At 38.6% G+C, this 26,015-nt stretch overlaps 12 protein-coding genes across 12 annotated transcripts; 4 read left to right on the top strand and 8 right to left on the bottom strand.

Moving 5' to 3' along the window:
* Positions 1-107: 107 nt before the first annotated feature.
* ubp16 (ubiquitin C-terminal hydrolase Ubp16) lies at positions 108-1,502 on the bottom strand (the record flags this gene model as incomplete). The annotated part of the gene is made up of 1 exon (XM_056183016.1): positions 108-1,502. The coding sequence occupies one exon, from the start codon at positions 1,500-1,502 to the stop codon at positions 108-110; it is 1,395 nt and encodes a 464-aa protein (XP_056039061.1).
* Positions 1,503-2,979: 1,477 nt separating this feature from the next.
* On the top strand, positions 2,980-3,822 carry laf2 (Clr6 associated factor 2, Laf2; the record flags this gene model as incomplete). The annotated part of the gene is made up of 1 exon (XM_056183015.1): positions 2,980-3,822. The coding sequence occupies one exon, from the start codon at positions 2,980-2,982 to the stop codon at positions 3,820-3,822; it is 843 nt and encodes a 280-aa protein (XP_056039062.1).
* Positions 3,823-4,808: 986 nt separating this feature from the next.
* Positions 4,809-5,390, top strand: rpl1902 (60S ribosomal protein L19; the record flags this gene model as incomplete). The annotated part of the gene is made up of 1 exon (XM_056183014.1): positions 4,809-5,390. The coding sequence occupies one exon, from the start codon at positions 4,809-4,811 to the stop codon at positions 5,388-5,390; it is 582 nt and encodes a 193-aa protein (XP_056038940.1).
* Positions 5,391-6,131: 741 nt separating this feature from the next.
* On the top strand, positions 6,132-8,381 carry mug122 (PX/PXA domain protein; the record flags this gene model as incomplete). Its single annotated transcript, XM_056183013.1, has 1 exon — positions 6,132-8,381. The coding sequence occupies one exon, from the start codon at positions 6,132-6,134 to the stop codon at positions 8,379-8,381; it is 2,250 nt and encodes a 749-aa protein (XP_056038941.1).
* Positions 8,382-8,975: 594 nt separating this feature from the next.
* Positions 8,976-10,369, top strand: rpt4 (19S proteasome base subcomplex ATPase subunit Rpt4; the record flags this gene model as incomplete). Its single annotated transcript, XM_056183012.1, has 2 exons — positions 8,976-9,193; positions 9,421-10,369. The coding sequence occupies 2 exons, from the start codon at positions 8,976-8,978 to the stop codon at positions 10,367-10,369; spliced, it is 1,167 nt and encodes a 388-aa protein (XP_056038939.1).
* Positions 10,370-11,059: 690 nt separating this feature from the next.
* Positions 11,060-11,615, bottom strand: yip3 (Rab GTPase binding involved in ER to Golgi vesicle transport Yip3; the record flags this gene model as incomplete). The annotated part of the gene is made up of 2 exons (XM_056183011.1): positions 11,060-11,509; positions 11,556-11,615. 2 exons carry the CDS (start codon positions 11,613-11,615, stop codon positions 11,060-11,062), a joined length of 510 nt encoding a protein of 169 aa, XP_056039787.1.
* An 833-nt stretch (positions 11,616-12,448) lies between these two features.
* Positions 12,449-14,716, bottom strand: cnd2 (condensin complex non-SMC subunit Cnd2; the record flags this gene model as incomplete). The annotated part of the gene is made up of 1 exon (XM_056183010.1): positions 12,449-14,716. The coding sequence occupies one exon, from the start codon at positions 14,714-14,716 to the stop codon at positions 12,449-12,451; it is 2,268 nt and encodes a 755-aa protein (XP_056039449.1).
* Positions 14,717-15,077: 361 nt separating this feature from the next.
* set1 (histone lysine H3-K4 methyltransferase Set1) lies at positions 15,078-17,837 on the bottom strand (the record flags this gene model as incomplete). The annotated part of the gene is made up of 1 exon (XM_056183009.1): positions 15,078-17,837. The coding sequence occupies one exon, from the start codon at positions 17,835-17,837 to the stop codon at positions 15,078-15,080; it is 2,760 nt and encodes a 919-aa protein (XP_056039815.1).
* Positions 17,838-19,024: 1,187 nt separating this feature from the next.
* Positions 19,025-20,015, bottom strand: ins1 (INSIG domain protein; the record flags this gene model as incomplete). Its single annotated transcript, XM_056183008.1, has 3 exons — positions 19,025-19,130; positions 19,173-19,342; positions 19,422-20,015. The coding sequence occupies 3 exons, from the start codon at positions 20,013-20,015 to the stop codon at positions 19,025-19,027; spliced, it is 870 nt and encodes a 289-aa protein (XP_056038942.1).
* Positions 20,016-20,739: 724 nt separating this feature from the next.
* On the bottom strand, positions 20,740-21,741 carry big1 (ER membrane protein, chaperone for V-type ATPase, BIG1 family; the record flags this gene model as incomplete). The annotated part of the gene is made up of 2 exons (XM_056183007.1): positions 20,740-21,595; positions 21,650-21,741. The coding sequence occupies 2 exons, from the start codon at positions 21,739-21,741 to the stop codon at positions 20,740-20,742; spliced, it is 948 nt and encodes a 315-aa protein (XP_056038944.1).
* A 450-nt stretch (positions 21,742-22,191) lies between these two features.
* On the bottom strand, positions 22,192-23,291 carry SOMG_04219 (U3 snoRNP-associated protein Cic1/Utp30 family; the record flags this gene model as incomplete). Its single annotated transcript, XM_056183006.1, has 3 exons — positions 22,192-22,846; positions 23,042-23,175; positions 23,235-23,291. The coding sequence occupies 3 exons, from the start codon at positions 23,289-23,291 to the stop codon at positions 22,192-22,194; spliced, it is 846 nt and encodes a 281-aa protein (XP_056039706.1).
* A 438-nt stretch (positions 23,292-23,729) lies between these two features.
* Positions 23,730-24,752, bottom strand: mdh1 (malate dehydrogenase Mdh1; the record flags this gene model as incomplete). The annotated part of the gene is made up of 1 exon (XM_056183005.1): positions 23,730-24,752. The coding sequence occupies one exon, from the start codon at positions 24,750-24,752 to the stop codon at positions 23,730-23,732; it is 1,023 nt and encodes a 340-aa protein (XP_056039701.1).
* Positions 24,753-26,015: the final 1,263 nt, after the last annotated feature.

The following is a 26,015-nucleotide window of genomic DNA, read 5'->3' as shown; positions in this document are numbered from 1 at the left end:
AGTGTTTAGCTGTTGAAGACAGACAAAACGACGTAACATATTAAGAAACAAAGGAAATTAAATATGAATTAACGAATGAAAGAAAGAATTAAATGGCCCTTGTTAATTTAAAAAGACACACTCTTTTTCTTTTTCTTTTTCTGATTGTTGGATTGTGCAGAGATGCCTGCATCACCAGTTTTTCTCTTACCGGAAGAAGATTCCGTAATACGTCTGTATTGCAAAATATAGGCCTGTTGATTCAATACCCGATCGATGCTAGAATTTGAGACAAACTCATCGTCAAACTTGAGCCACATACCATTACTACTTTTGCAGAAAGAATAGTAATGGCCACTTCGAGTGCTTCCACCTGCGTGGACTAAGACGCCAATCAGTTCGTACCGACAAGAGCGAGAAGGATCTGACATATAAGGGGCAAGATCGAATCGCTCAGGATAGGAAATATGCTTACCGATTTTGGTAGCATTATAGCCGTTGAAGGTAAAACGCTTAAAATGAATGGTAAGAATATTAGGAGCGCGATAAACAGTCATGGTTTTTGTTGCATCCACTAACTTCTTGCAGTTGCTACAGCGATAGCGATTTTGCTTGATTAATTTTTCAGCTTGGACGAATTGTTTTAAGCAATCCAGCATCGATGCATCTTTTGCTTCTATAGACAGATCGAGCAATGCCTGATAAGTATTGGAAGGCTTCTTACAAACAGAACAAAGGATTTGCTGGCGAAGGTATCCACCAAAGATACGGTGGACGACGGAAGTTTCTCGACTAGGATGATCTAAATTCTTGTAATTTTGAAGACAAGACTTTTGCCAAGCATCTACTAAACAACGCATAAATTCGTGTGCGTCTTCTTGGCGGTAAGGGCGAAAATGGCTTGCTATTACTTTCAGCATGCCCTGAATACCTGATGGTTTGAATGCAGAAGCGCGCTTGGCACCTTTGTTAGGAAAGGCACGAGCAACTTGCTGTTCCATTTTACACAAGACACAAGAATTTAATCGACAGGCCATGGAATGCTGAGCAGAAAGTAAATATTGTGCCAAAGGAGGGGTATGGGTCATCATTTGTAAAACGGAATTCATAAAGCAAGTGTTGCCGAGGTTGACAAGACCTGGTGCATTTTGGAGAACTGATTGCCAGTTCAAAGCAATCTTTTCCTCAGGATATAGAATGCGAGCAGGGGGAATGAAAGACGGGTCTTCGTCAACAAAATCGTCCGCACCTTCGCCACGGGTACCAGAAGGTTTTTTACGCTCAGCGGAAGGAACGCTGACGGACAAGGGCTTGTTGGATGATGAATTCTTTTCAGAATCTTTAGATCCTGGAAAATCACCCGCCTTTTCGTTCTTGGGTGCATTCAAAGGAACATAGGGCCCTTCAGGTGTAGAGCTAGTACTGACAGAAGCGGCACGAAAGCGAACTGGGTTACCCAAGAGATCGTCAAGGGAATGCTTTACAGCAAGATTCACTGAGCCATTCAGCATTGCCAACGACATATTATAAAGCGAAACAGATGCAAATTTAAAATACCAATATTGAAAACACAACAGACCAGCCGATACAGTCCGGTATAAACAAAACCCAAAAAAGAAACCCGATATAAAATTCTTAAAATGTAACCAAAAAAAATAAGTTGAAATTCTACAGATGAAGTCTGGTACAAAGCGACCAATTCTTGTGTACTCGAACAGAGATGGAATGAAGAACAACTAGGGACAAAAGAACATACAAAACGTTTCCAATTCAAAATAAGCAAAGAAAACACGGTTTATCATACGCACACCGTACACGCACGTATTGTTGAACAAGGCTAAAAAAAAGAGGTTTTCCTTTAACGTAACCCAATAAACCCGAATGAAAATAAATGAAGAAAATAAGAAAAAGAATGCAACAAGAACCCCTTTTACCCCAAAAATCCGTGATATCCTTTGTCTTGTTGCTTGCTTTAGAGAAAAAACAAAACATGCGAAATTTTTCCAGGCATTTGCGTTGTACGTTTCACTTCTGTGAATTCTATATCGATGTGTGCTTCTACGCACTAAATTACATACTGAGAACGAACGTACAACCGAATTTACTGATGTGGGACTATAGAAGAACAAAGAATGAAATAATACCGCTGGTTTCATTGGCTGGTGATCTCGGAGCATAAAGACTAGAGAAGCAACATTGTTCCTGCTTTGGGTCACACAGGTAGCAATGTTCCCTTGTAAACAAAAAAAGAAAAGCGAAAAAATGTCAAAGTCTGCGAGGGAAAAAAAAGGGAATGTCAATAGCTCAAGAAAAGACAATCTAATCATTGTCATATGCCGATTGATATTGAATCAATTTGTAAAGACCTAGAGGAGAAAAAAACAGTGCAGCATGTGGTTTCTTCTTTTGTGAGAAAAGTCGGGGTCGAATGCAACAAGGATTTATCGTTTGCTATTTCAGTTCTAAGTGCTTGCTAGCTTTACTGGTGCTTGTGCCTTTAGTTCGGCTTTTTTTGTAAGGTTGGACGAGTCGTAGAGCAGTACATCCATGAAAAGCGTCATAATTTTTTGTACAAGGATTTGGTCTTCTTTGGATGTAGAAAACATTACTTATATTTCTAAATTTTTTTTGTATTTTATTTAAGAGATATGGAAATAGAAAAAGGAAAAGAAAATGTTTCGAAAACTTTACAAACTCAAGCTCCTGTTGGAACTAGTGGGTGGTTTCTATGCATAGACCATGAAGTTAGGAAACATCGTTCAATTTTTAGTTATGTAGAATTCACAATTGTTTGAATTGTAAGGATACAAAAGGCGAAATGCTTTGCAAATGAGTGCCTAACGACCAGCCCAAGTGGTGGTGAACAATTAGGGTACCATGTTAGGGCTTACACAAAAATGTGTCCCACAGAAAGGTGTCTTTAGCAAGATACCAAAACCTCATTTTTGGGGGTAAAGATTAAGGCCATTGGATTGAGTGCTGAAACAAAAAAGGTATAGAATGCATATTTTGAAAGGACAAGAGAGTTCAACTGGAAATGGAAACGATTGCATTCTTATAACACCTCCTCTTTCACCTCCCAAGTCAAAAGCATTGACCTTTCACTCGAACGGCATTCGAGATGGTTCTTCTTTAAGAAAGCAAAACCTGTGCGCTTGTATGAAGGGGATTGTTTATGAAGTCTACAAAAGCCAACCAAAACTTTGGCTTCAGCAAGAAAGGATATGGCTTCGCAAAGAACATGTAAAGCCAATTGCAAAAGTGCGTCGTCAAGGTTTTGTTGGACGTCGTGGAAATCGCATTGTCTCTTCTGTGATAGAAGCGGAGACTTCGTCGTCAAAGAATACCTCTCGCGAACCTTCACCATCCAATAGTGGACCAGGCACTCGCAATTCAGAACTGCCAACCCCAGAAGCTTCTGTTTCTCCGGTCGAAACAAGGGGAAGGAAGTCAACACGCGGGTCAGGCCAGTACAATGGCATGGACGTTGCAAATATCCCATTCGAAGCCCTGCCTGATTTTTGTCCCGACATGTCTGTGCTCGATAAACGGTCCCATCCTCGTCCTCTGCGTGCTGAATGGAAGGGTCCTCCTCTAGACCTTTCGAATGACCCTCATTACCATCTTTTACATCCTGCTGAAGTCCATTTGGCTTCTACCCTTCGTTTACCCTGTGCAGTGTATCTGGACAATAAACGACGCATTTTTGCCGAATGGAATTATCGAAAACAACAGGGGCTGGGTTTTCGGAAAACAGATGCACAGCGTGCTAGCCGTGTAGATGTCAACAAGGCTAGTCGATTATGGAAAGCTTTTCATGAAGAAGGTTTTTTTGATGAATAACTTTTTCGTATGCTAGCATTCATTTCCCATTGGTCATGCGTATAGTCTTCCTTCTTTTTGTACCTATACTTATTTATTACCGAAAGACTTCTTTGCCAGTCCTCCTCCTCCTCTCCCTTGTTCTCGTAGGATGAGAGAAGGTTGCACGCTCTATTCCCATTCGTTCCTTTTTGGATTTTGGTCGCTGTTTATGTCGTAAAAACCCCCTTTTTGGAATTATAATGAATTTTTTGTCAGTGTGTGATTTCTCTTTCAATCTTTCATACTCACTCATCCACCTTGAATTGGTTTAGTTGTTGGATAAACATTATGAAAATATTTTGGGCTTTCTCACTATGAAATAAAAACTACAGTTTCGACGTTCGTTAAGTATTTATTATTCCCATGCCTTTCCTTTTACTGGGGTTATAGCTTATTGGGATGCTGACGAAAACCCATACCTGCATCTTCTATAATCAAATCCCTATTTTGGTTTTTTTAAAAAATTAATTTATCCATTCCACCTTACAAGTTTAATGCTTTTTTATCTTTTGAGCTTGGTAATGCTGTACCCTGTAGACAAATTTCCTTCTATATCTGGTACATTGTCTTGCCAAAGATAAGGAAACCCCACAAGTTCTCGTAGTTTACAAACCTTTTGCTATAAGATTGCTGTATAGTTCAAAGGTTTTGCTATAGGTAATCTCATAAAAGCCATTGCCAGCAAATCTTCATCTAAAGATGTCAGTAGCTTTGTTTGTACATTCTTCTTATTTCATTATTAGTTCAATTGCGAGACAACCTTGTGCAGGGAAGACAAGCGATGGCTTCTTACATACAGCCTGCCTCTGTTTTGGTTTGCTTTGGTTTGTTTATTGTTACTTACCCCTGTTACCCGAGCAATCTTTCCAGGTTAGGGTAAAGGTAGAAACTGTGACTGCTGACATGAGGGCAACTTTGACTATGAGAATTCTTGCGAAACACTCCCCTTCCAACCGACCAACACAATGGCAAATCTCACTACGCAGAAGCGCCTTGCTTCTTCCGTTTTAAAATGCGGTAAGCGTAAGGTTTGGATGGATCCCAATGAGCTCAGTGAAATTAGCAACGCCAACAGCCGCCAAAACATTCGCAAGTTGGTCAAGGACGGTTTGCTCATCCGCAAGCCCAACTTGATGCACTCTCGCTTCCGTATCCGCAAGACTCATGCCGCCAAGCGTCTTGGCCGTCACACCGGTTACGGTAAGCGTAAGGGTACTGCCGAGGCTCGTATGCCCTCTGCTGTCGTCTGGATGCGTCGTCAACGTGTCTTGCGCCGTCTCCTCCGTAAGTACCGTGAAACTGGTAAGATCGACAAGCACCTTTACCACAGCCTTTATTTGGCTGCTAAGGGTAACACCTTCAAGCACAAGCGTGCTTTGATTGAGCACATCCAACGTGCTAAGGCCGAAGCCAACCGTACCAAGTTACTTCAAGAGCAACAAGATGCTCGCCGTACTCGTTCCAAGGCTGCTCGTCTCCGTAGAGCTAAGGTTGTCGGAGAGAAGCGTGAGCAAGCTTACACCGCTGCTGACCAAATCGAGGAGTAGATGCCTTAATTTGATTTTCGCTTCTGTTTTATACCTACAAATACTACTTTTGGTTTTTTAAGGCAGTAATTAATTTCTATGGTTGAGTTGAGTATATCGGTAGCATTATACTGTAAATTGTAATCATTTGTATTATTGCATTTACGCCATCAAAGGAAAGCCTTTAACGAGGTTATTGAATATGGTGTTAAAAACGCTAAAGACGATATGGATGTGTTCCATTGACGCTTTACAGTAGTCTCTACCTGTGCCAAAAGGAATGTATTAGTTGCTCCATAGCACCTGCATTTTTCGATTTTTTTCCCTATTTCCTCTGATAAATAAAGAATTACCGATTTAATGGAATTTTATGATTTCGATAGATTACGTTGGATTGCTTTATGGTCTTTACGGAAATGGAGTAAATAGCCCTATTATGTCAGCTTGAGCCATGGATGGGAGGCTGAACAAATTCATGTCTTCCTTTGCAAACATCATGTTTTATATCCAATTCCGGTACTTGGAATATACGTTTTACTGAGCATCTGTGGTGAATCCATAAATTGAATAGATTCTTCTTATACCCGATATTTATGCCCAATTCCTTCTTATACCGATTGAAACAAAAAGTTATTGGATTTCACTGTGCCTTCACAAATTTCTGACGATCAGTTTAATACGTTTGCTTAATAGATAGTGGAAGTTAGACGTTGGATAAAAATTTGAACGTATCGAGTCGAATTTGTTGTTTGGCTGTTACACATGTTCATGGAATGGGAATTATCGACGGCTCAAAAGGCGTTTATAAGCTTAGGGAATCATCCAAGATATATAGGAGTATCTGCTTTGTTTATTTTGTTATTTTATTATCTTCATGCTTCTTTTGGACGCGTTGTGTATTTTACACTAGGCATTTTTGTTGGCGTTGGTGTCCTGGGGTTGATCCAAGAAGATGGAAATATTGTCTTGAACATCAAACATCCGAAGGTAGAGGGTCCGGCTCATTATGTCCCTCAAAGATTTCCTCAGCACAAACTCCCAAAGGAGTTGGAAGACCCCCTTCTTCTTCTCATAACGAAACTTACACATCATTACATACACGGTTGGTATGCACAAGTGAGTAGTGATAAGGCGTTTGTTTCAGAGGTAGAGAACACCATTGGGTATATCATGAGAAACTTTTATTCTTACTTGCGCGCTCAAGATTCCTCCTACCTGATTTTTGAGATGTTAAAAAACGTTTTGAATACGATTACGTTTTTGCTTTCCGACTTGAATATTTTTTTGAGCAAAAAAATACCCATTACGGAATTTGCTGTTCGTTATCCCAACTCGGCGGTCGCAAAAATGCTAGACAAAGCAGCAAACGAACAAGCGTTACGCTCTCAGGCTTCTGCAATGGTAACAAAGTTCTGCAAACCAGAAGACGCCGCATGTCTTCCTTTACATGTTCTATTGCGGGAAGTTCTCGCTATGCAAGTTTTTAAAAAAATCACAACGCATTGTGCTAAGCCAGTGTTTGTCAATCGTTGTATCATCCTTTTCTTTTCTCCTTCAAAGGAAAAGGAGGAATGCTTAGGCAGGAATACGTACATAAATCGATGCCTATTAAACCAAACACTCAAAGACTCATCCCCCTTGTCAACCTTACCTATGGGTGGCAATCTTCAAACGTCTAGCTCATATAATAGTGCTCTCTTTGAAGCAGAAATCCATATTCAATATCGCTCGCTTGAGGCTAAAGATGTTGTTTTTCCGATAAAAGATAAAAAGAATCTAAAATTTGTTATAACGGTACATCCTTTGCATTCGGATATCCCTCCTTGGATTATCTATCGAACTTATACTGATTTCAAAACTCTGTATAAAGATTTAAGAAAAGAATATCAGCATGCAGTTGGAAACCCGTTAACGTTTCCTGGATGGAGAAGCCGAACATTTAACCATTTCCAGCAGGATTTATCGGTATTTTTGAATGGAATAGTTCAAAATCCAAAGTTATCCAATGATGCTGTTGTCCGGAAGTTTTTTTGTAAGTCTTTGACTTTTCAACCTTTACCCGATGATGTGGTTGATGGGATGGAAAAGCATAGCAATTCTTCTTTATCTTCTGTTTCAAATAAGCTTATAGAAGTCACAAAGATTGTAAGCGGAAAATCTGCGCATTCAAAAAATTCGGAAGACTCCTCGAATACGGAAACTAGTTGGAATACCAAATTCGAGAAAAGTATGCTGGAGGATACTGACTTGACCAATATGCCGTCTAATGATCTGTCATCTATGGAAAATGATAGTCAATCATTTGAAAATAAAAATGAAGGAAAAAATGATTCCAGTTATTCTTCTGAAAGCAATCCATATAAGGATGACCCTTCTGCGTTTTGTATTCAAGAGGAAACTTTAAAAGAAATTATTGATAGTGGTTTTGCTCTTTTTGGTGAGCTTTCTTGCTTAAATCCTAAATCTTGGTTTCTTCGACGGACCACTTTATCTGTAATGAAGTCATTACTTGTGTATGGACCCGTAGACTTTTCTGGGATAGTGGAAAAGATGTTGAAAGATCACGTTTTTGCAAAGCTATCAAATCCGCAGCTGCTTGGTGACTTTTTTACTTCGTTAATTCTCAATATATGGCCTGAAGAAAAAGAAAAAGTACAGGAACATTTGAGAAATTTAAGCCGAGAAAGTGCCTCTGATGATCAGAAAGGTGCAAGCTGGAATCCTACTTCAGAAAATAGAGATGACGATGACTTATATTTGGAGGAAGCTTTAAAGAACAGTTTATTTCATAGCCATTCAGAATTTGCAGTACATCAAGAAAGTGACGAACAGATGCGGGTTCAAGCCCAAGAACTATTTCTTAAGAATGAATATGCTGACAATGCTTCATTTTTAGGACCCTTCACATCGGAAGATAGCCTACGAGTTTTGTTTGACTTGCTTCAAGAATCTGATTTAGTTGAGGGATTTTTGGCACATGTTCTCAGTAATGCGCTTCATAGCATTATTTAGTGGCTTTTTTCTTGTTTGTTGTCTACGATTTACGTATTGTTTTTAATCCTGTTATAAAATGTATTTATGATTCTATGCATTCTATTCTTACTTTAATATGCCGTTAGTATTGTCTGCTCAATATTGACTCAATCTAACATATAGAGGTTTTTTGTTCTATTAATGTTGTTAACTTTGTTTTTTTTTGTTTGATTTGTTAGATCAAGATGTTTTTGTTACATATATCGTTTAGAATTTTCATACCTGGTCTTATGATAGTTGCTTTTTTTCTTAATTTACCGCCTTTTCACAACTCTCTGTCAGTGAGTTTTCTCATTGTTAGCAAGAATATTCAATCTTTTGTACGCTCAACGAACTATTAGCAGCAAAAGAACACCATAACTGTTTGCCATGATTTTTCATCGCTCAGAGGGACTGGGGTTTAGTGAAAGAAACCGGTATCACTATTAGCATAACCTATTTTACTTAAGTTTCGCTATTTAATTTTACCACAGGTAACCGAGTTGGTAAATGACTTTATTAACGCATTGCAGTGTGCAGAAAAGCTAAAGAAGAGTACTAGGTTGAAACCAACAATTCCTTTACCAAACCCGAATGTCGGAAAGAGAAGTGTCTTTAGAGAAATATAAGGCAGCGCTGCTGCAACATCGAGAGTTTGATGCAAAACTAAAAGACCTGCGTTTTGGAATTCGTGATTTAGTCAAGAAATATGACAAGACCGAAAATGATATAAGGAGTTTGCAGTCTGTAGGTCAAATAATCGGCGAGGTCCTAAAGCAGCTTGATCCGGAGCGTTTTATCGTGAAGGCTAGGTAAGGGATACATACTGATTCAGCGGATTATCAAATCCAGTTTGGAGAAATCACAAACAAAATGTTTTGTTGTGGTGGACAAAGCATCTACTGGTTGCTTTCTAGGGCTTTTTGTAATACAAACGATTATTTGTGGATGGCATTAGGAGATGGTTTTATAAAAAGAATACCCCGCTGGATTATGGCATAACTGCTCATATAGTTGAAACAGTCTACTAACGTTTTAGTTCTGGTCCTCGCTATGTTGTTGGATGTAGAAATAATGTGGACAAATCCAAGTTAATTCAGGGTGTTCGTGTTTCCTTAGATATGACTACCTTAACAATTATGCGTTTTCTTCCCCGAGAAGTGGACCCAATGGTCTATAACATGTCTGTTGAGAGTCCTGGTGAGGTGTCGTTCGCAGGTGTGGGTGGTTTAAATGAACAAATTCGTGAATTGAGAGAAGTCATTGAACTTCCCTTGAAGAGTCCTGAACTGTTTCACCGTGTTGGTATTAATCCTCCAAAGGGTGTTTTGCTTTATGGTCCTCCTGGTACAGGGAAAACGCTTTTAGCTCGTGCTGTTGCAGCTTCTTTGGGAGTTAATTTCTTGAAGGTTGTCTCCAGTGGTATTGTAGATAAGTATATCGGTGAATCTGCTCGTATTATTCGTGAAATGTTTGGTTATGCTAAAGAGCATGAGCCATGTGTTATCTTCATGGATGAAATTGACGCTATTGGTGGACGTAGATTTTCAGAAGGTACTTCTGCCGATCGTGAGATTCAACGTACGTTGATGGAATTACTAAACCAAATGGATGGTTTCGATTATTTGGGACAAACTAAAATTATTATGGCTACCAACCGTCCTGATACCCTTGACCCTGCTTTATTGCGTCCTGGTCGTCTTGATCGTAAAATCGAAATTCCTCTTCCCAATGAAGTTGGCCGTATGGAAATTTTGAAAATTCATCTTGAAAAGGTGTCTAAGCGAGGCGATCTTGACTACGAAGCTATTGTTAAGCTTACCGATGGTACCAATGGTGCAGATTTACGAAACGTTGTGACTGAAGCCGGATTTTTAGCCATCAAGGAAGACCGGGATTACATTATACAGTCCGATTTAATGTCAGCAGCACGTAAGGTAGCTGATCTTAAGAAACTTGAAGGTACCGTTGATTATCAAAAACTTTAACGTGATTTACTTAAAAAAGTTCGATGATATGATTAGCCAGGTCAATGAAGTCTCGACTTGCTTTATGATAGTTTAATTCTTTTATACCGAAATAGATGAATCTAATTGATAGATTGAGAATGCATAACATTGAAAAGATTGAATCTGTAAATACAAAAGAGTATAGTCATTTGCAATGTCAAGTTCAACCTCTGTATGGCTTGTATGTACGTAATTGTGCACTTCCTATTGTTTAACAGTCTATGAAATTAGCAATAAAGAAGAAAAGTTAATTATTATAACAGAAACGGAAATTACTTGGCATTCTGCAAACGTGGCTCGAAGCAACAAAGTAATATAGGAGACCAGCAACAGCATTAATGGACAGATATGGTCGATGTGCATGTTGTAGTTGATAAATGACTCATGTCTCATCACGTTAACGAAAATTAAGTTCGAACAAAAAGATGAAGTGTATAAAAAAAGACAAACCTCCAAGCAAAGTTGCAGAACGGTCTATGTATAGTGTATACATTGCACACATGCTTGTCACTTGAATTTTTACTGCTGTATCATCGCTGATGACTCGTTCTCGGAAAACAAAAAAAAGCAAGTCAGTTTACGAACTGGAAAAGCAGAGCAAAGAGAGATATTTAATACTACAAAGGACAAGCTTGCTGGAAAAGGTTTCAAAAGAAGTATAGTGGAACTTTATACTTGTTGCTCGACAGCCTCAAAAGCAGATTCAACAGGTGGTTCCAATAAAGCACCATGGCCAAGGACGCAGACGGCAGATGCTCCAACTAACCAAAAGATAGTTTGAATGGGTGACGCAAAAAGCCCAAGGGGAAATAATACACATCCCAAAGTGGTGTATAAATTTGACTTGCTATAAACATGCCTTCCAATATGAAATTCATTGCCTTGGTGTTTGCGAATACCATACACGCCTGCAGCGCCCACACCAATAACTATAGATAACAGAACGTTCGTCAAAAGACAGTAAATGGCGAGGACTGCAATAATGGCTAGATAATTCGAAGAGAATCGTCGGAGGTTGAAACGAACTCTTGATTGTACTTCTCCAAAATTTTCAGGTCTTGAAACGCGACGAACATCCAAGAATTCGCCCACAGATTTGAATCCGCTCAAGTACTGCGACTGTTGCTTCGTTAGCGATGCTTCTTTCTACATTCATCATTCGTACCCTGGAAGACACCAACTCTTGAACGTTTTCGCTTATTTTAGAAAAGGCATAGTTCGACATATTGTCAGTTCTTGTTGAGGTAAGTGCTGAAAACAAACTCAACAAACGGGGCTTGTTTATTCTGACTGCTTGTCATATGGCAAGTAACAGCGTTTGTTTAAGAAATGTTAAGGCGAATATCTAAAATGTCCTTAATTTGGGTATCTTCGAAATGCGTTAAAAAGTAAACAAACAATGAAAAGTGATAATTACGATGAACGGAAATTTGGTTCAATGTATGAGTCGGGTATTTTACGATTCCCATTGTGAAGTGGAGTAGCTCTGTCCGGTCATACATCCTTCAAAATGCTTTCAGTTGAATTGGAGGAAAGGAAAGGTTTCTGTTTGGCACCTATAATAATCAACGTAAGTACAAATTTACTCATTCACAACTAAACTTTTTTCAGGTCTTTACTTGCTGTGTGAGGAAAGGAACGGAGATGAAATATCCGGAAGGTTTTTTCAGTCACTTGCGAATGAAATAGATGAAACAATATTGACTTGTTCTCATCAATGACTGACTGCCTTGAATAGATTGAGATTCCCAACAACACAATTCGTATCAAAATAGGAAAGTCATAATTATGAAAAGGTATGTATGCGGTGCTTCCATCATTGACAAGAAGCACCTTGAGACATTGCTTATATGATAGTATCATTACCCTAAGCAAAAAAATACAAAGGATTAAAATTATAAAAAATAACAAAAAAAGAAAGAAACAAAAGAGTATAAAAGATAGAAAGGTAACCCCTTAAACCACTTCTTTCATTAAATACAACCTGGGATTCCGTAATATAAAAATAGAAAGGTGACACTAATGACCAGCATAAATGTCATCATGAAAAGAGTATTGTTACATATTCTTTTCCAATTCTTCCAAACTAGTCAAGCCAGGGTCATGTTGAATATATACGTCTGAAAAATCTTCGCTACTCATCAAGTTCAGAGCATTTTCATTGGCAAGGTGTAACAAGCAAATAAATGCAAAGCTTGTAGAGATATCCTTGAATTCTTTTTGCCCATACAAGTTTTCTAATCGGGAAACAGCTGAAGAAAATGTACGCACAGGTTCTTTTTCTTCTTCCTTTGGCACTTCATCATTATTAGATTCAACGTTGGATTTCGACGCTTCTAGCGTATGGTTCTCTTCAAGATCTAAACATTTCCATATGTTTTCTTTCAATACCCTTACGTCCACTCTTTTCGCTCGTTTGGCATAATTAATGCTATCCGGTTTGGCAAGGCGAGCATTCAATAATAAATTCTCTCCAAAGCCAGCGGAGGAAGGTGGCGTAGGTGATGCTGAATTTTCTCGCAGTTCTTGCATAGATCCTCCATCAAAATCGTGCAAGCCTTGTTCTTCCATGTCTCCACCATCGCTGTCATCATCAAATCCCCCAGGGTATATGGGGGCACTCGCGTCTGCTTCATCTTGTCCTTCGAAAACCCTTTTAACACCAGTTTCTCCATTGAAGGATACAAATGGCATAAGAGATACTTTCGGTTTAAGGAATAACTGTAAAAGTCGTCTAGAGTCGTATTGATAGTCATCCGGCAATAAGCAACGATTGTGTTTTTTCCAATGTGATTTTGGAAGCTTTAGACTACCGGAAGCGGGAGTAAGCAGAGAGTCAAGATCAACTTCCTTCGTAAAATCTATTGTATTATCCGTTTCACGACGCCGCCTACGTTCTAGAGAAGTCGACGCTCGGGTATTGTCAACGCCCTCAAAAACATTGGAAGAATCCACTCCCGGCGGTTGAAAAATACTTTTTTTACGAAGAGCTTGAATCCGCCAATGCTCGGGACCTGCCCAGTTCTTCTTTATTGACTTGTCGAAATATTCGTAAATTCCATTGATGGATGATACATTGTCAACTGAATAGTTTGCTAGATTTATCGTTTCGCCCGCCTCTGTATCACCTTGCAAATTGTTGGTTGGCTCCTCAAATTCATCTGACGGTTTCGCAGACAAATCTACGTTTTCGTCGCCATAAGCCATATCTTCAAGCGCATGAACAATGTGCCCTTGTTCATTATCATTATCATCATCATCTAAATCTGATGGCGCAGAGCCAAATTCAACATCTCCGTTCATAGCCGCTTGCTCTTCCAACAATGAGTTCGGTGCAATTATATTCACCTCATCGCTTAAAGATTTTAGCAATGAAACATCCAAGTTGCCTTTATTGTCGAACTCAAATCCCTGTAAAGAAGGACAAATCGTAAGTTGATCAATATCAATAAAATATCGCTTTTTAATACTTCCCAGCGCTTCCAATGAAATACCATCGGTATGAGTACCCTTATCCACATTTTCGGTTTCTGGATTTCCTGCCACACTTTCTTTCAAATTCTCCGTTTTTGAATCATCCTTTCCTTCTAAATCCTTGATAATGGCATCGCTAGAGTCAAACACTATTTTACCATGTTGATCGACAGACAAATGGTTCATTAAGAGTCCTTTTGCACCGTCTTCATCAAAATCTGCACACATTTTTTTGAATAAAGGATCAAAAGATCCTTCCAACTCAAATCTTTTAGCACGTAAGCTTTCGAAATCTTTAGCGAGCGTATTGACGGATCGGTTGGCACGTTTTCGTTCACGCTTCTTCCTTCCTTCTTCATCTTCTGCAATCTCGTTAGTTTCCTCAGTTTCACCTAAGGCCTTGGAGTCGTTTGCTAGACCACTAAGTAGTTTGCCTGTTTCTGTAGCAACTGAATCAATTCGGGATGTATATATTTTGACACATCCATCTAGAGTGCAACTCGCTTTTTGAAAATTAATAGCTTCACCTTCTCGGAGTAAGGACATATCATGGAAATAATCAATGAGTGCAAAGTTCCATGTGTTTGTCGAGTTGATCTTGTTATCGGTAGCTAATTTGATCCATTCTTCAAAATTAGACAAAACAGGAACTTGATAAGAACTATTAAAAGGTGATCCATAGCCTGGTCCGCCCAAAGATTCTCTTCTTGGAGTAATTGACTGAAGCGCTGAGCTTCGTCTTAATTCACGCTCCTTCCTGCTTTTTTGTTTAGCCTTCTTTTTCTCTAACGCATCATCATTTAATGAATTTAAGTTTACAGGCGTATGCCCTCCCAGACTGGCGCGCTTCATTTATTCAAAGACGTATTTAGTTTTCTGGTTGAAGAGCAGTGACAGATTGGTAGGACAACAGTGCTACATTATAACCACCTTAATGTTTGGTTGTAAGGAAAAGATGTGTTTCAATTCTATTATAATTTATCTTTTGTATTTTCCTAATTCTAAAAGACAAGTAAAAGAATCACATATTAGCATGAAATATGAGAAGTCGTAGTTGTGAAACAAGACAAAAAAAAAACAAAAAAATTAAATACTTTCTATATTGACATTATTAACGAAAAAGTTAGAACTTTGAGTGAACACAATCATAACTTCCGTTGTCATTAGTAAAAAAGAACGATTGCAAAACATCTCCTATACTCTAGTTGATCTATTAATTCAAATAACCACGGCAGGTTGGTGCACCACACAAGCATGGAATTTTATCAGCTTCCTCGGGAAATTTGTAATCATAAGTTAACTCTTCTCCTTGCATAATATCCCTATCGGCATAAATGACAATTTTTTTCTTTCCTTCCACACGGATAATGCGAGCAATACAATTGGGAGCACAAGAATGATTAATAAACCGAGCTATATTTCCCTTCTTTGTAGCGTCTACAATAATGTCTTCGTCGATACGGAAAAGATAACTGTCACCAATACCTTCCCGAACATAGTTCTTTTCACGGTTGTCAGCAATACGCTGGCGGATTACTTCACCCACATATTCGATAACCATGTCGTTCTTATCGATATGTTCCCTTGCGAATAGACCGAGAGTGTGAATGCGACTTGGACCAAAATTGAGTTGTTTCTTACGAGCTTTCAATGCGTTAAACCGAAGTAAATCAGCTTCCGCGGGAAGCAGTGATTTTTCAACACCGGCTGCCAGTCTACGATTATTAACACGATGCATTCTAGAGGTTACTCTGCTCGTCGACTGGTTATCGCCCTCCACTGTTGAGCGATTACGGAGCGGTAGATATTGAGATTTTTCAGCAGTGGGAATAATATAGTATCCCTCACTTTTAGCAGACCCAGTAGAATTAATTCGTTCATAACCAACCGAAGCTGGTAGCACGGGAGAACCTTCAATAGGAACATCGCCATTCTTAAATTTACATATTTTTCGCCTGTATGCCCAGTAATTGGGATCTCCAATGTCACTGGCATCCTCTGATGAAAGTGCCTCACGCAAATATTGAAGATCTTGATCGTCTTTTAGCAAAAACTGTATTCCATCCAGGTCAGTCAAGACATCATCCTCAGGGTAGTTATAGGGGAGCGTGCCATAATACAAACTGCCATCCTCACTAAACTCATTTTCCTTGTGCTTAGGCGTTAGCGGGTGAATCTCCCAAGGTTCCTTCACTAAAGCGTGCTTCTTGTTTCTTTCAATGTGGGACTTAGGAATAACAACGGGAGAAACAAGTTCATCGGATTCGGTTTCGCTAGACGAAGTATAATCTATATCAAGTTTATCGGATTTCCTTCTAGGAAGACGAGCCTTTGGGCGACCCCGATGAAACTTTTCAAAATATTCTTCATCTTCAGATGTTTCTGAAAGAGAGGGTGTTGATTCTTCGACCTTCGTATGCTTGTAACCATCAAGTTTACCATCAATAGCCTTCTCTTCATCTAGCCCATCTTCTTGTTCTAACTCTGAATCAGAGAAATCATTGGTTTGTTGGTTTAGTTGATAATGCAAAGGCCGAGCCTCAATTTTTTTCCTTCTTCTTCTTTGCAGCTTTGATTTAATTTTATTCTCAGTTGGAACTTTGACTTTGTGAGCATCTGCTCGCTTTTTAAATCTGGGTAAATGGGGCAATGTTGATATTGCTTCTGTTTTTATTGATTCAGGGCCCTCAGGAGTTGATATTCTCGGTTCTTTTCCTTCTTCCTTGATAGGTATGGGTTTTGGAAGTGACTCCAAAATTTGAAAGATGCATGGTCCTGCAATCTTGTTCTTTATATCTCGAACCAATACCTCTTCCAAGTCTTTGAAGATTACGGATATTGCCAACGAACAAGCCTCATCTTTCGGTAAATTTTTCCTATTGTCCATAGGAGGTATTCCATTTTTCTTTGATTTTGGGGCATCGTGAAGTTTTAATTTTATACGACAATTTTGGACAAATGTTTTGTCAAGGGTCCAAAAACAACTGCTCGCTTCGCGGTAGTTATTGAAAGTAATAAAAAACCCGTCACTATTCATATATATACCTTCATAGCGAAATTTCCGAAAATGGTGTTTTATATCGGAGTAGTACACACGGTCAGGAGGAACAAATTTATCGTCGATGAAAATATATATATGATTTTCGATATCTTTAGGGACAGATGTATCATTTGCTTTTGGGGTATTAGAGTAAGCTTGATCTTTATTTGAAGAAACAAAACCCACATTTTGATTCTTATTAAAACCTGAATTGTTTTGTGTCTGTCTCCATGGTGGTATATTTGAAACTTCACGAGTAGCCTCCATTTCCTCTTCTCTTTTTTGTTCTTCTTTTTTCAATTGCTGCTCTCGCTTGTATAATTCTTCAGCAAACTCGGTTTCAATAACTTGCAGCGCTTTGTTTCGAGCAGCTTCGCACTTCGCCCCATCACCATCTAAAACAACCATAAGCTGCTTTCCAGAAAGTTTGAGGCCGCTGGCTTGCTGGACAGCAAGCTTAGCAGCCAAGTGAGCCTTCGATACTGATTCATGTTTTGAAAAAGTAATCTGACATAAACCTAATGATGTGCCAGTATACGGATTCAATTGAAAATCTAATCGGGATATGTCACCAAAAGTTTTGAAATGATATCGAAGCTGGTCTGCTGTTACAAGAGGAGAGATATTATAAACGAATACTTGCGTAGCTGGTTCAGGTCCTAGCGATTCTTCGTTATATTCGAATTTGACTTGTTGCAGCGATTTTAAAAATGGTCGCCCACTTTTTGGTATGCCGCGAGAATAGAGGGGATTTTTATGTCTTGGGTCACGAACCACTAAGGGAGGTTTAGCAATACCGTTGAACCGGTATACTGGTTTCTTTCCTAGGGATTCTTTATAACCTAACTCGGGGTCGTAAATTAACTTGTAATTATTTCTCGGAGGTGGTGGATTAGGCTTCTGGAAAGGCGGTTTTGGAGGAAGGTTGTCCATGGTATTATAATTTATTTACACAGATAAATATGTAATAGACTGGATCAATACGTAGAATAGGAGGATCTTATAGAAGGCAAGTCAATATCAGTGAAATAAATTAAAGCAAAATGTTCTTGCGTATAAACATATGTCGATATATATATATGTATATATATCTATCCAAACCCTAAACAGAAACCATTCAGGTACTATATTGTGGTTTTATGATTAAAGATGCACATGGATCGCGTTCGATTTGTAGCAAGACGTAAACAAAGCCAAAAAAGCCAACGAAACGAAACCGTAGAGTCAAAATTACACAACAGGTGTTTTTTATAGAATAGGATGAAACAATCACATACAAACTCTTGTCTTGCCTTCCCAGGCAAAGGATAGGAGAAAGGTAAAGTAATGACTGAGTAGCGCACCACGTTTCTCAATCCAAGAGCAAATAGTGAGACACGAAAATTACGCTAAGTAGTAAATAAACAAAAGAATTAATTTACAGTAATAATTTTTGCGACTGGAATAATGGTAGTAGTTTCGTAAAAAAAAGGTAGATTGGTTTTATTTTATTCTTTGAGCAAAAATAATAATAAAAAGGATGCGTTCTCTTGTCTTTGTCTCATAACCTTGTTCGTTTTCACGTCAGCACACTTAAACGGTTATGTCTCAGTACATAAGGGAGTCATATAAACAAATATTCAATCAAGCTTTTCTAAACGGAATGGTTGTATTTATTGAATAAAATAGTATGTAAATTATACATATCAGTAGTACTTTTACAGCGAAACTTCTAGCGTGCAAGTCTGGATGAGAATGCAAAATGAAGAGATGTAGCGACCGCCGGCATAAAATTTACGAAGCGAGTATAATTTAACCTTTTCTCATTTACTGCCTAAAATCAAATTAATTTCTCGGATTGATGAACCAAGATGACTCACAAAAGTAATAGCTGACGACCAAAGGAATGAACTGAAGACAATAGCCATTGAAACATCGTATGAATAAAAGTAAACATTTCCCGAGGATATATAGAACCAAAAATAAAATCGAATACAGTAAATTGAAAAAGAAATATACAGTGCTTTAACCATCGCCCATACATATTATATTCTAGAAGAATGTCATAACAGATACAAACATAAAATTGAAAGAATCATACACTGAAGAGTCCAGAACTTATAAGCCATCGTGAAAAAAACTTAAAAGAGGAGACGGCCGGCGTTTCCCACTATTGTTGAGGCAGAGAAAAGAATCATAGGGATCCAATAACGAAATTGGTATTCTGAAGGGTTGGTTTCGAAAAGACTAATATGTAAGTACGAGAATCTAAAATCAATGTAAACTTACCTGAATGGAGTACTATCAACAAATGCATAATACGCTATGCTACCGATAATACTCATTATACACGAGACGGTGAAACCGTTTTTTGAACGATCAAACACGTACCAAATAGTGACAGCGCTGGCAACCAAGGCAACAAAAGAAGAGTGGGTACTTTGAGTGCTCAATAATTTCTAAAAGCGAAAGTTAGCCGGAGTATCATTGACTGATTGGTTTCTTCCACTGATAAACGAAACCACAGATTCACCTTACTTTCATAGTGAGAAGAAGAGTAGCAAAAGCAGCAAGATATCTCGAAAGAATCTGAAATTGTGAAGATTGTGATGTTCTCCTTGCGGAAGAACCAGATGGACATCGTACATCCATCAAACGATATGCAACTGCAAGTCCTATAGCTACAAGTCCAAAAGCAACAGACCAATTCGGCTTAAATACCCAACTTCCGCATCGAACAGTTAATGATGACAGTTTGGCTTCTTGGAGAATGCCTTCAGCCATATAAGTAAAAATCGATCCTAGCCCAAAAATTGCCAGAAACTTCAAGAATAACAGCTTTAAGGATAAATTTGGTTCCAAAATGATTCTCCTTTTTGTTTTCTCTTTTTTGAGATCGTCGTCCTTCTGCTTACTTGCGTAGTCTTCATAATCATGAACGGATGAATCATCATCTTCTTCCTGTTCTTCTTCTTCTTCTAGCCTTAAAGGAGTGAATAACCCGGACAATGTTGATCGCATATTATCCAACGATGTAAAAGACATCACCGAGATGGAGCGTTTCATGTTTGCCTGACTGGGAAATCCTTCAGCATATCGAGGATGAGGCCGATACACTTTTTGAGAAGCCATATTGGTCCACTGGTGTTCTTCTAAACTTTTAATGAATTTAAGATTGATTTTCTCAGTAGTTTAAGGAATTGTAAACAAGCAGGTTCAAAGTTGGTTAACGAAGGGCTACCAGCAAGCAATACTGGTGATGGCAGAACCATGATACTTGAATTCATGTATAGGAAGACTAAATGAAACATCGAGAATTGATATTATTTATCTAATAAATATGAAACAAAATAGTGTGTAATTTCAACATCTGATTCTTTCTTAATTCGAACCATCATATACTTGATTCAAACAACATTGTCGAGAATTATGCATCATCTAGTATCTCTAGTGAAAGAATCGAATCGTCATCACGTTGTAGCCTTTCCGATGTGGTGAACGGCATTTTCTAAAATTGCAAAAGTAATCAAATCAATTTGCTTGACAATTTAATCTGTTTACTTGGGCGACTAACAAGCAGTAAAACATCTAGCGCCATTTTCTAGCCATGTTTCGCACTGAATCTGTTTTCATAGTAGCAAAACTGCAAATTTATATTTCTCGATTGTTCAATTTGAGTCCATTTATCATTCTCATAGAATAATCATCGGGCAAGAATCAGTTTAGGATCACAGGACCCATTCTTTTAAAATTGTCTTTCATACCAAGCAAGTAACAGTACTTTTTCATTGCTTTCCATAAATCAAAAGCACAGCATCTGCGAAACGCTTTGTGGAAATTAGCATTAGCAAAATTATTATTGCTTTACAGATAAATTCTTTTTACGAGGGCTGCTAAAAGCATGGTAGCTGATCTGAACGGATGAGAGCAATTTGCAAGAAATGATCAAAGTAGGCACCAAAACCACTAGAGCTAGATATCCCATAAAAATTCCCGGAGTAAAAAATTGATAGCGATCGAATAAGCTGCCGTCAGTAGTAGATACACTTTGATTATCTTGGTTACGAACTTGAGAATTGCCGCGATCGTTCATATTTTCGACGGGAAGGGAAATGGGTTGTGCATGACGAAGACGATTCATACTCACGAAGTAATTCGACTCCATATTCAAAGATTCATCTTCCTCATCTTCGTCCTCCTTTTGTTTGGTGTTGTTGTCCTCTGACACTTGCACGGTTGCAAACTTTGGAGAGGAAGTCAGGAAAAAGGTATACTCAATATCATCAGGAATACTTGAATAGAGCGAATAAATGACCTGATCCAACTCAAATAATTCTTGTTCGCGTGATTTAGCACCTAAAGACAAATCCTTCATAGAAATCACACTAATTTGGTTTTTTTCTAAAATAGGAAATGACTCATGAGTAGGGTCGATATTTACAATTCTCGAAGAGCAAGAAACTTTGGCATCGTAAATAAGTCCATCAGGATGTAAACGTTCCTTGGAATAGGGTAAGATGTATTGAGATTCAGCGTCCAAGGAAATACGTTTCATATTAGATAAAGCAGAAGAGTGAAAGTCTTCAGCCTGAAGACCAGGCTGGTAAATGAAAACAGTGGTAGCATCGCAGTTTGACAGGAATTGTTCTGCCTTATTGTTGAAATTCGAGTAGGAAGTTAAGACTGGTCCTTCATTTGCATCAATTACAGCTCTTAAAATAATTGTTAGCTTTGCAAGCCTTGATATTGGTACATGTTGGACTTACGAAGATGACGAAAATGCAAATAATGGATAAGTATCTTGGAAAGCGACCGCAGCCGAAATGTAGAAAAGCAAAGAAAGATTCCAAAAGTTCATAATAAAATTGGATTCGTCTCAATTTCAAAAAAATCAAATCTTTCCTCAAGAATTCCAAGCTTGCTTGAAATGGGAGGTACAGAACGAAACCAAACTTCCCTTATGTTAATATCACTATAAAGGAGATCGATGAAAAAAAGCTTGGATGAACATAATAAACTAGTTTTAAATGTATATAATGAAATTGAGATCTTTTCTTTCTTTTTTTTTTTGTAAATTGTAAACTAATTTTAAAACTCTTGCTGGCAAAAAGCAAAAGCCATGTTCTTATTAAATACCTGCCTAAAAAAGAGACTTTTGAGTTTGCTGAAACGAATAATGAACCGATTACCCTGTAATTTTTCCAAATATATACCAAAACCATGCAAAAAAGCCAGCGTCTAGTAAGATAAACAGACAGTACACGGCTTAAACGCCAATCAACCAAACAACAGCTGTAAAAAAACTGTTTTAAAGGGGTTTATTAGGAACTTGAATTCCTTTTTGCATTGCTCGTAATTCCTTTTTGGTAGGAGGACGGCTATCTTGGATATGAACAGCGTTCCTCTTATACTCAGCGGCTGCCTGATCTGAGTGCCAAATAGGAAGAGAGGCACTGTCGGCTGTCTTTACAGCAACATTATCGATTGCATTCCATCCTCTAGGAATGAAATTTCCTAACAAAGAACGAAATATGGCTTCAATATTTTGGCGTAACTGGTCGGTGCTTTGAGAAGCGAGCCCGCATAGAATAGTATGACTTGTACCAGCGGATAATTGAAAATAGGTAGAATGCAAGCAACGAGCGACCTGATGACGAATCGTGTCTTTCTTTTGATCTACAGAAATCGGAAAAGTTTTAATCTTTTTTTGAGCAAGCACCATACCCATCAATGCTGTCACGTCCTTTGCAGCTCGTTTATCCATGAAAAAAAATGTGTGGGAATCACGTAACTGACATTTTTCTTTCACAGTCTTGTATTTTAACTTCAACCTTGCAATGCTAATGACTTTTGTGATAATCTCGTCCAACCCCTGCTTTTCTACCTCGTCCTGCAATTGCTGCTGAGAGCCTTTCACAAACAAGCAGGCATCTTCTGCATGTAAGACACGATTAGGAAGAAAACTAGTATAACGTTAGTAAAAAGAATTGATGTTTGGCCAATCCCTAAAGAGTCAGAACAAAACCTTGTGAAATGTGCCAATGTTCAGCAACCAAAATCAACACGACCATTCCTACTAAAGGAAACAGCTCAGGAAATTCAACTCTCGATAGGCGTGAATCATTGAATTGTCGACCCTTAAAAACTATTTTACTTACATTTTACTGGGCCTCCTTAGCGATTCGTTTTCAGGCGGATGAAATGTATTAATTTGTAAGTATATCCTTTCTTTCTCAGGATTGTACCCTTTTCGTTTCACATATTGTAGTAAAGCTGCCGAAGCCTTTTCAACCTGCACAATTTTGTTAGTACATCCTCTCTTTCCACGAAAAACACGAAAGATGTATATACCGATTTTTGATCAAGTTTTTCTATTGATTTGTAATCCGTTTTTCTTTTCAATGGCATTCTATATCATATATTAAAGAGTTGACAGAATTCTGGTGTGTCTACTGGTTTGGTAAGAGAATTTCGTTAACTTCGCCTTGAGACGTCGTAAATGCAGACAAAGTAAAGAATGAAAAGACCCCCAATGAAAACCTCAAAATTGGTTTCTCTGGAAAAATACAAATAAATTTATAATTTTGATGGCCTTATGAATAAAAATCTGCTAACCTTTGATTTAATTTGGAATACGCTACAGCACCTAGGAATGTTCAATTGCATTTACAGTTGAGTGGATACGAAAAGCGATAAAAATCCACAGTAGGGTAGAAAGTAAAAACATTACGAGTTTGGAATACAAGAAAATAAAACGAATTTTCGTCTAGGCATAGATATCATTAACAAATTGCGTTAAGACTAAAGAACGATTGGAATAGCAAGTGGAGAGTTCGCTAAAGTAGTTTATGCAACAAAATGTTCACCTTTTTCAATGCTCTTCTTCAAATCACCAAGAGCAACCTTGAGAAGACCTTCCTCGTATTCATTGATGGGGCCAACAGGGTGGATAGTCTCAACACCATCCTTGCCCAAAGTGACGCGGGAAGAGAAGTAGTCGATACCTTGATCCTTGAACAAAGGAGACTCGACAAAGGTGCATTCTTCAACACCGGATTCGCCATCCAAAGCACGGATGACAGAGGAGGCCATACGGGCTCCGGCGTAAGCCATAGACAAGGTAGCGCTTCCGGCACCAGCCTTGGCTTTAACAACTTCGTCACCACCAAATTGAATACGATGAACGAGGCTATCGCGGTCAGCGCCAGTCAAATCAACGCGTCCTTGAGACAAGAGGGGGACAATAGTAGCACCTGAGTGACCACCGACAACGGGAATACGGAGGATTTCAGCAAGACCGTTGGTGGCTTGAGAAGCAAAACGGCTAGCACGGACAGAATCCAACGTGGTGACACCAAACAAGTGCTTAGGTTGGTGAACGCCAACACGAGCCAAAGCCTTCTTGAAGATAGGGACAGTGGAGTTGACGGGGTTTGTGACAACAAGATACTTGGCATTAGGCGCGGTTTCACCAGCAGCAAAAGCCAAATCGCGAACAATAGAGGCGTTGGTCTTGAATAAATCATCACGGGTCATACCGGGCTTACGAGGAACACCAGCGGGAATGACAACCACATCAGCGCCCTTCAAAGCCCTTTCAAGACCCTTGTCATCAGGGGAATAACCGTTAACATTGGAAGAGGTGTTGATGTGGCCGATATCAGCGGCAACACCAGGACCACCCTTGATGTCAAAAAGAGCCAATTCAGAGACCTTTGTGTTTGTCTTTAAAAGCATGGACAAAGGTTGGCCAATACCACCACCGGCACCCAAAACAGCTACCTTGTAATTAAGTCTAGAGCTAGTTGAAAAAGGGCGAGGCATGCATGTCTTCATGCCCATTCTTTGCAAAACTGTTTTATACATCATTTTTCTAAGAACACGTTTAAGCTTTTCTACACGAAGTGTTAGCGCAACTCTTTCGGCTTGATTTTCTCGTATGCAATGATATCACTGGGCATAATGTTACTTCTTTCACACTGAATATAGACGCGGGCATAATTCCAAGGGTAAGAAAGCAGATAACTACAAGATGAAACAAGAGACATGAACCGAAAGAAAGAAATCGAAACAGCCCTCCTATACAAGCAAAGCGTACTTTTGTACGGCTCTCCTCCGTTCCGTATTCATCCTCTCCTAGTTTCTCACTAGCATTCTTTCTTCGACTCTGACCGATGATCCTACTCTTGTAGTTCTACCATATACACTATGCTCTGTGCTCTATTCATACTTGAACATCACATCGTTTGCAACAAAGCCCATTGTGAATAATTTTCCATCTGCAATTCCGAAGCAACTTACCTTGAAAGGTTTATCGTTTTTATAATGAATGGAAAACCGGAGTCTTCTTTTCTGTCTGCGTTTATTACTTTAGAGGGGGATTTGGTAAAGGAAAAGTTGGTTTCTTCCCATCACGTATATATACTCTTCGGAAGCATCCGCTCACGAACTGACGTTTTACGTATTCCATAATACGCTCCATACCCGAGCAAAGAATATCGACCAACAAGCCTTCGTTTTAGTACCGAAGCATTCGCTCCCCACTACTCATTTTAGGAAATTACGAATCCTCGCTTTTTGTTTAGAAAAGCAAAATGTTAATGCCGAATATCAACAATAGACAGTCATTAGTTTTTCATCAACCGATCCTTCGTTTTACGATTCTTTCTTGTATAGATTTACCATACATTTCCTTTTAGCTTGTTTCACTTAATGCAAGAAAGGAACGAATTTGCAAAAGAAAGAAAAAAATTACCGTTGATAGTGTCGCATGAATCAAAGAAACGTTTAAAAATTCGTACTCTATATTATTAAACAAAATTGTAATATTCTATAAGAAAAAGTAAGAAGAACGTTCAGTCAATATCTTTGCTTTTGAAAAGCAATATTGCATAACGATGGAACGGAGGGATGGATGGAAGTCTTTCGGGTTCTAACAAAAACAAATATAGAAACGAAAACAACCATATTTCCTCCTCTAGACTGGTATATCAAAGCACATACAGCTCGAGACATATCAGCATCATTCACATTATTCGTCGTAAAAGATCGGCATTGGCAAAAGTTCATAAAAGCACGCATTTCCTTTCAGCGCTCTGTTCATCCAAGACGAGAAAAAAAAAGAAAACATAC

The sequence above is a fragment of the Schizosaccharomyces osmophilus genome, chromosome 3 (assembly GCF_027921745.1).
Source record: "Schizosaccharomyces osmophilus chromosome 3, complete sequence".
Classification (NCBI taxonomy): Eukaryota; Fungi; Ascomycota; class Schizosaccharomycetes; order Schizosaccharomycetales; family Schizosaccharomycetaceae; genus Schizosaccharomyces; species Schizosaccharomyces osmophilus.
This window is presented reverse-complemented; position numbering and strand designations above follow the sequence as displayed.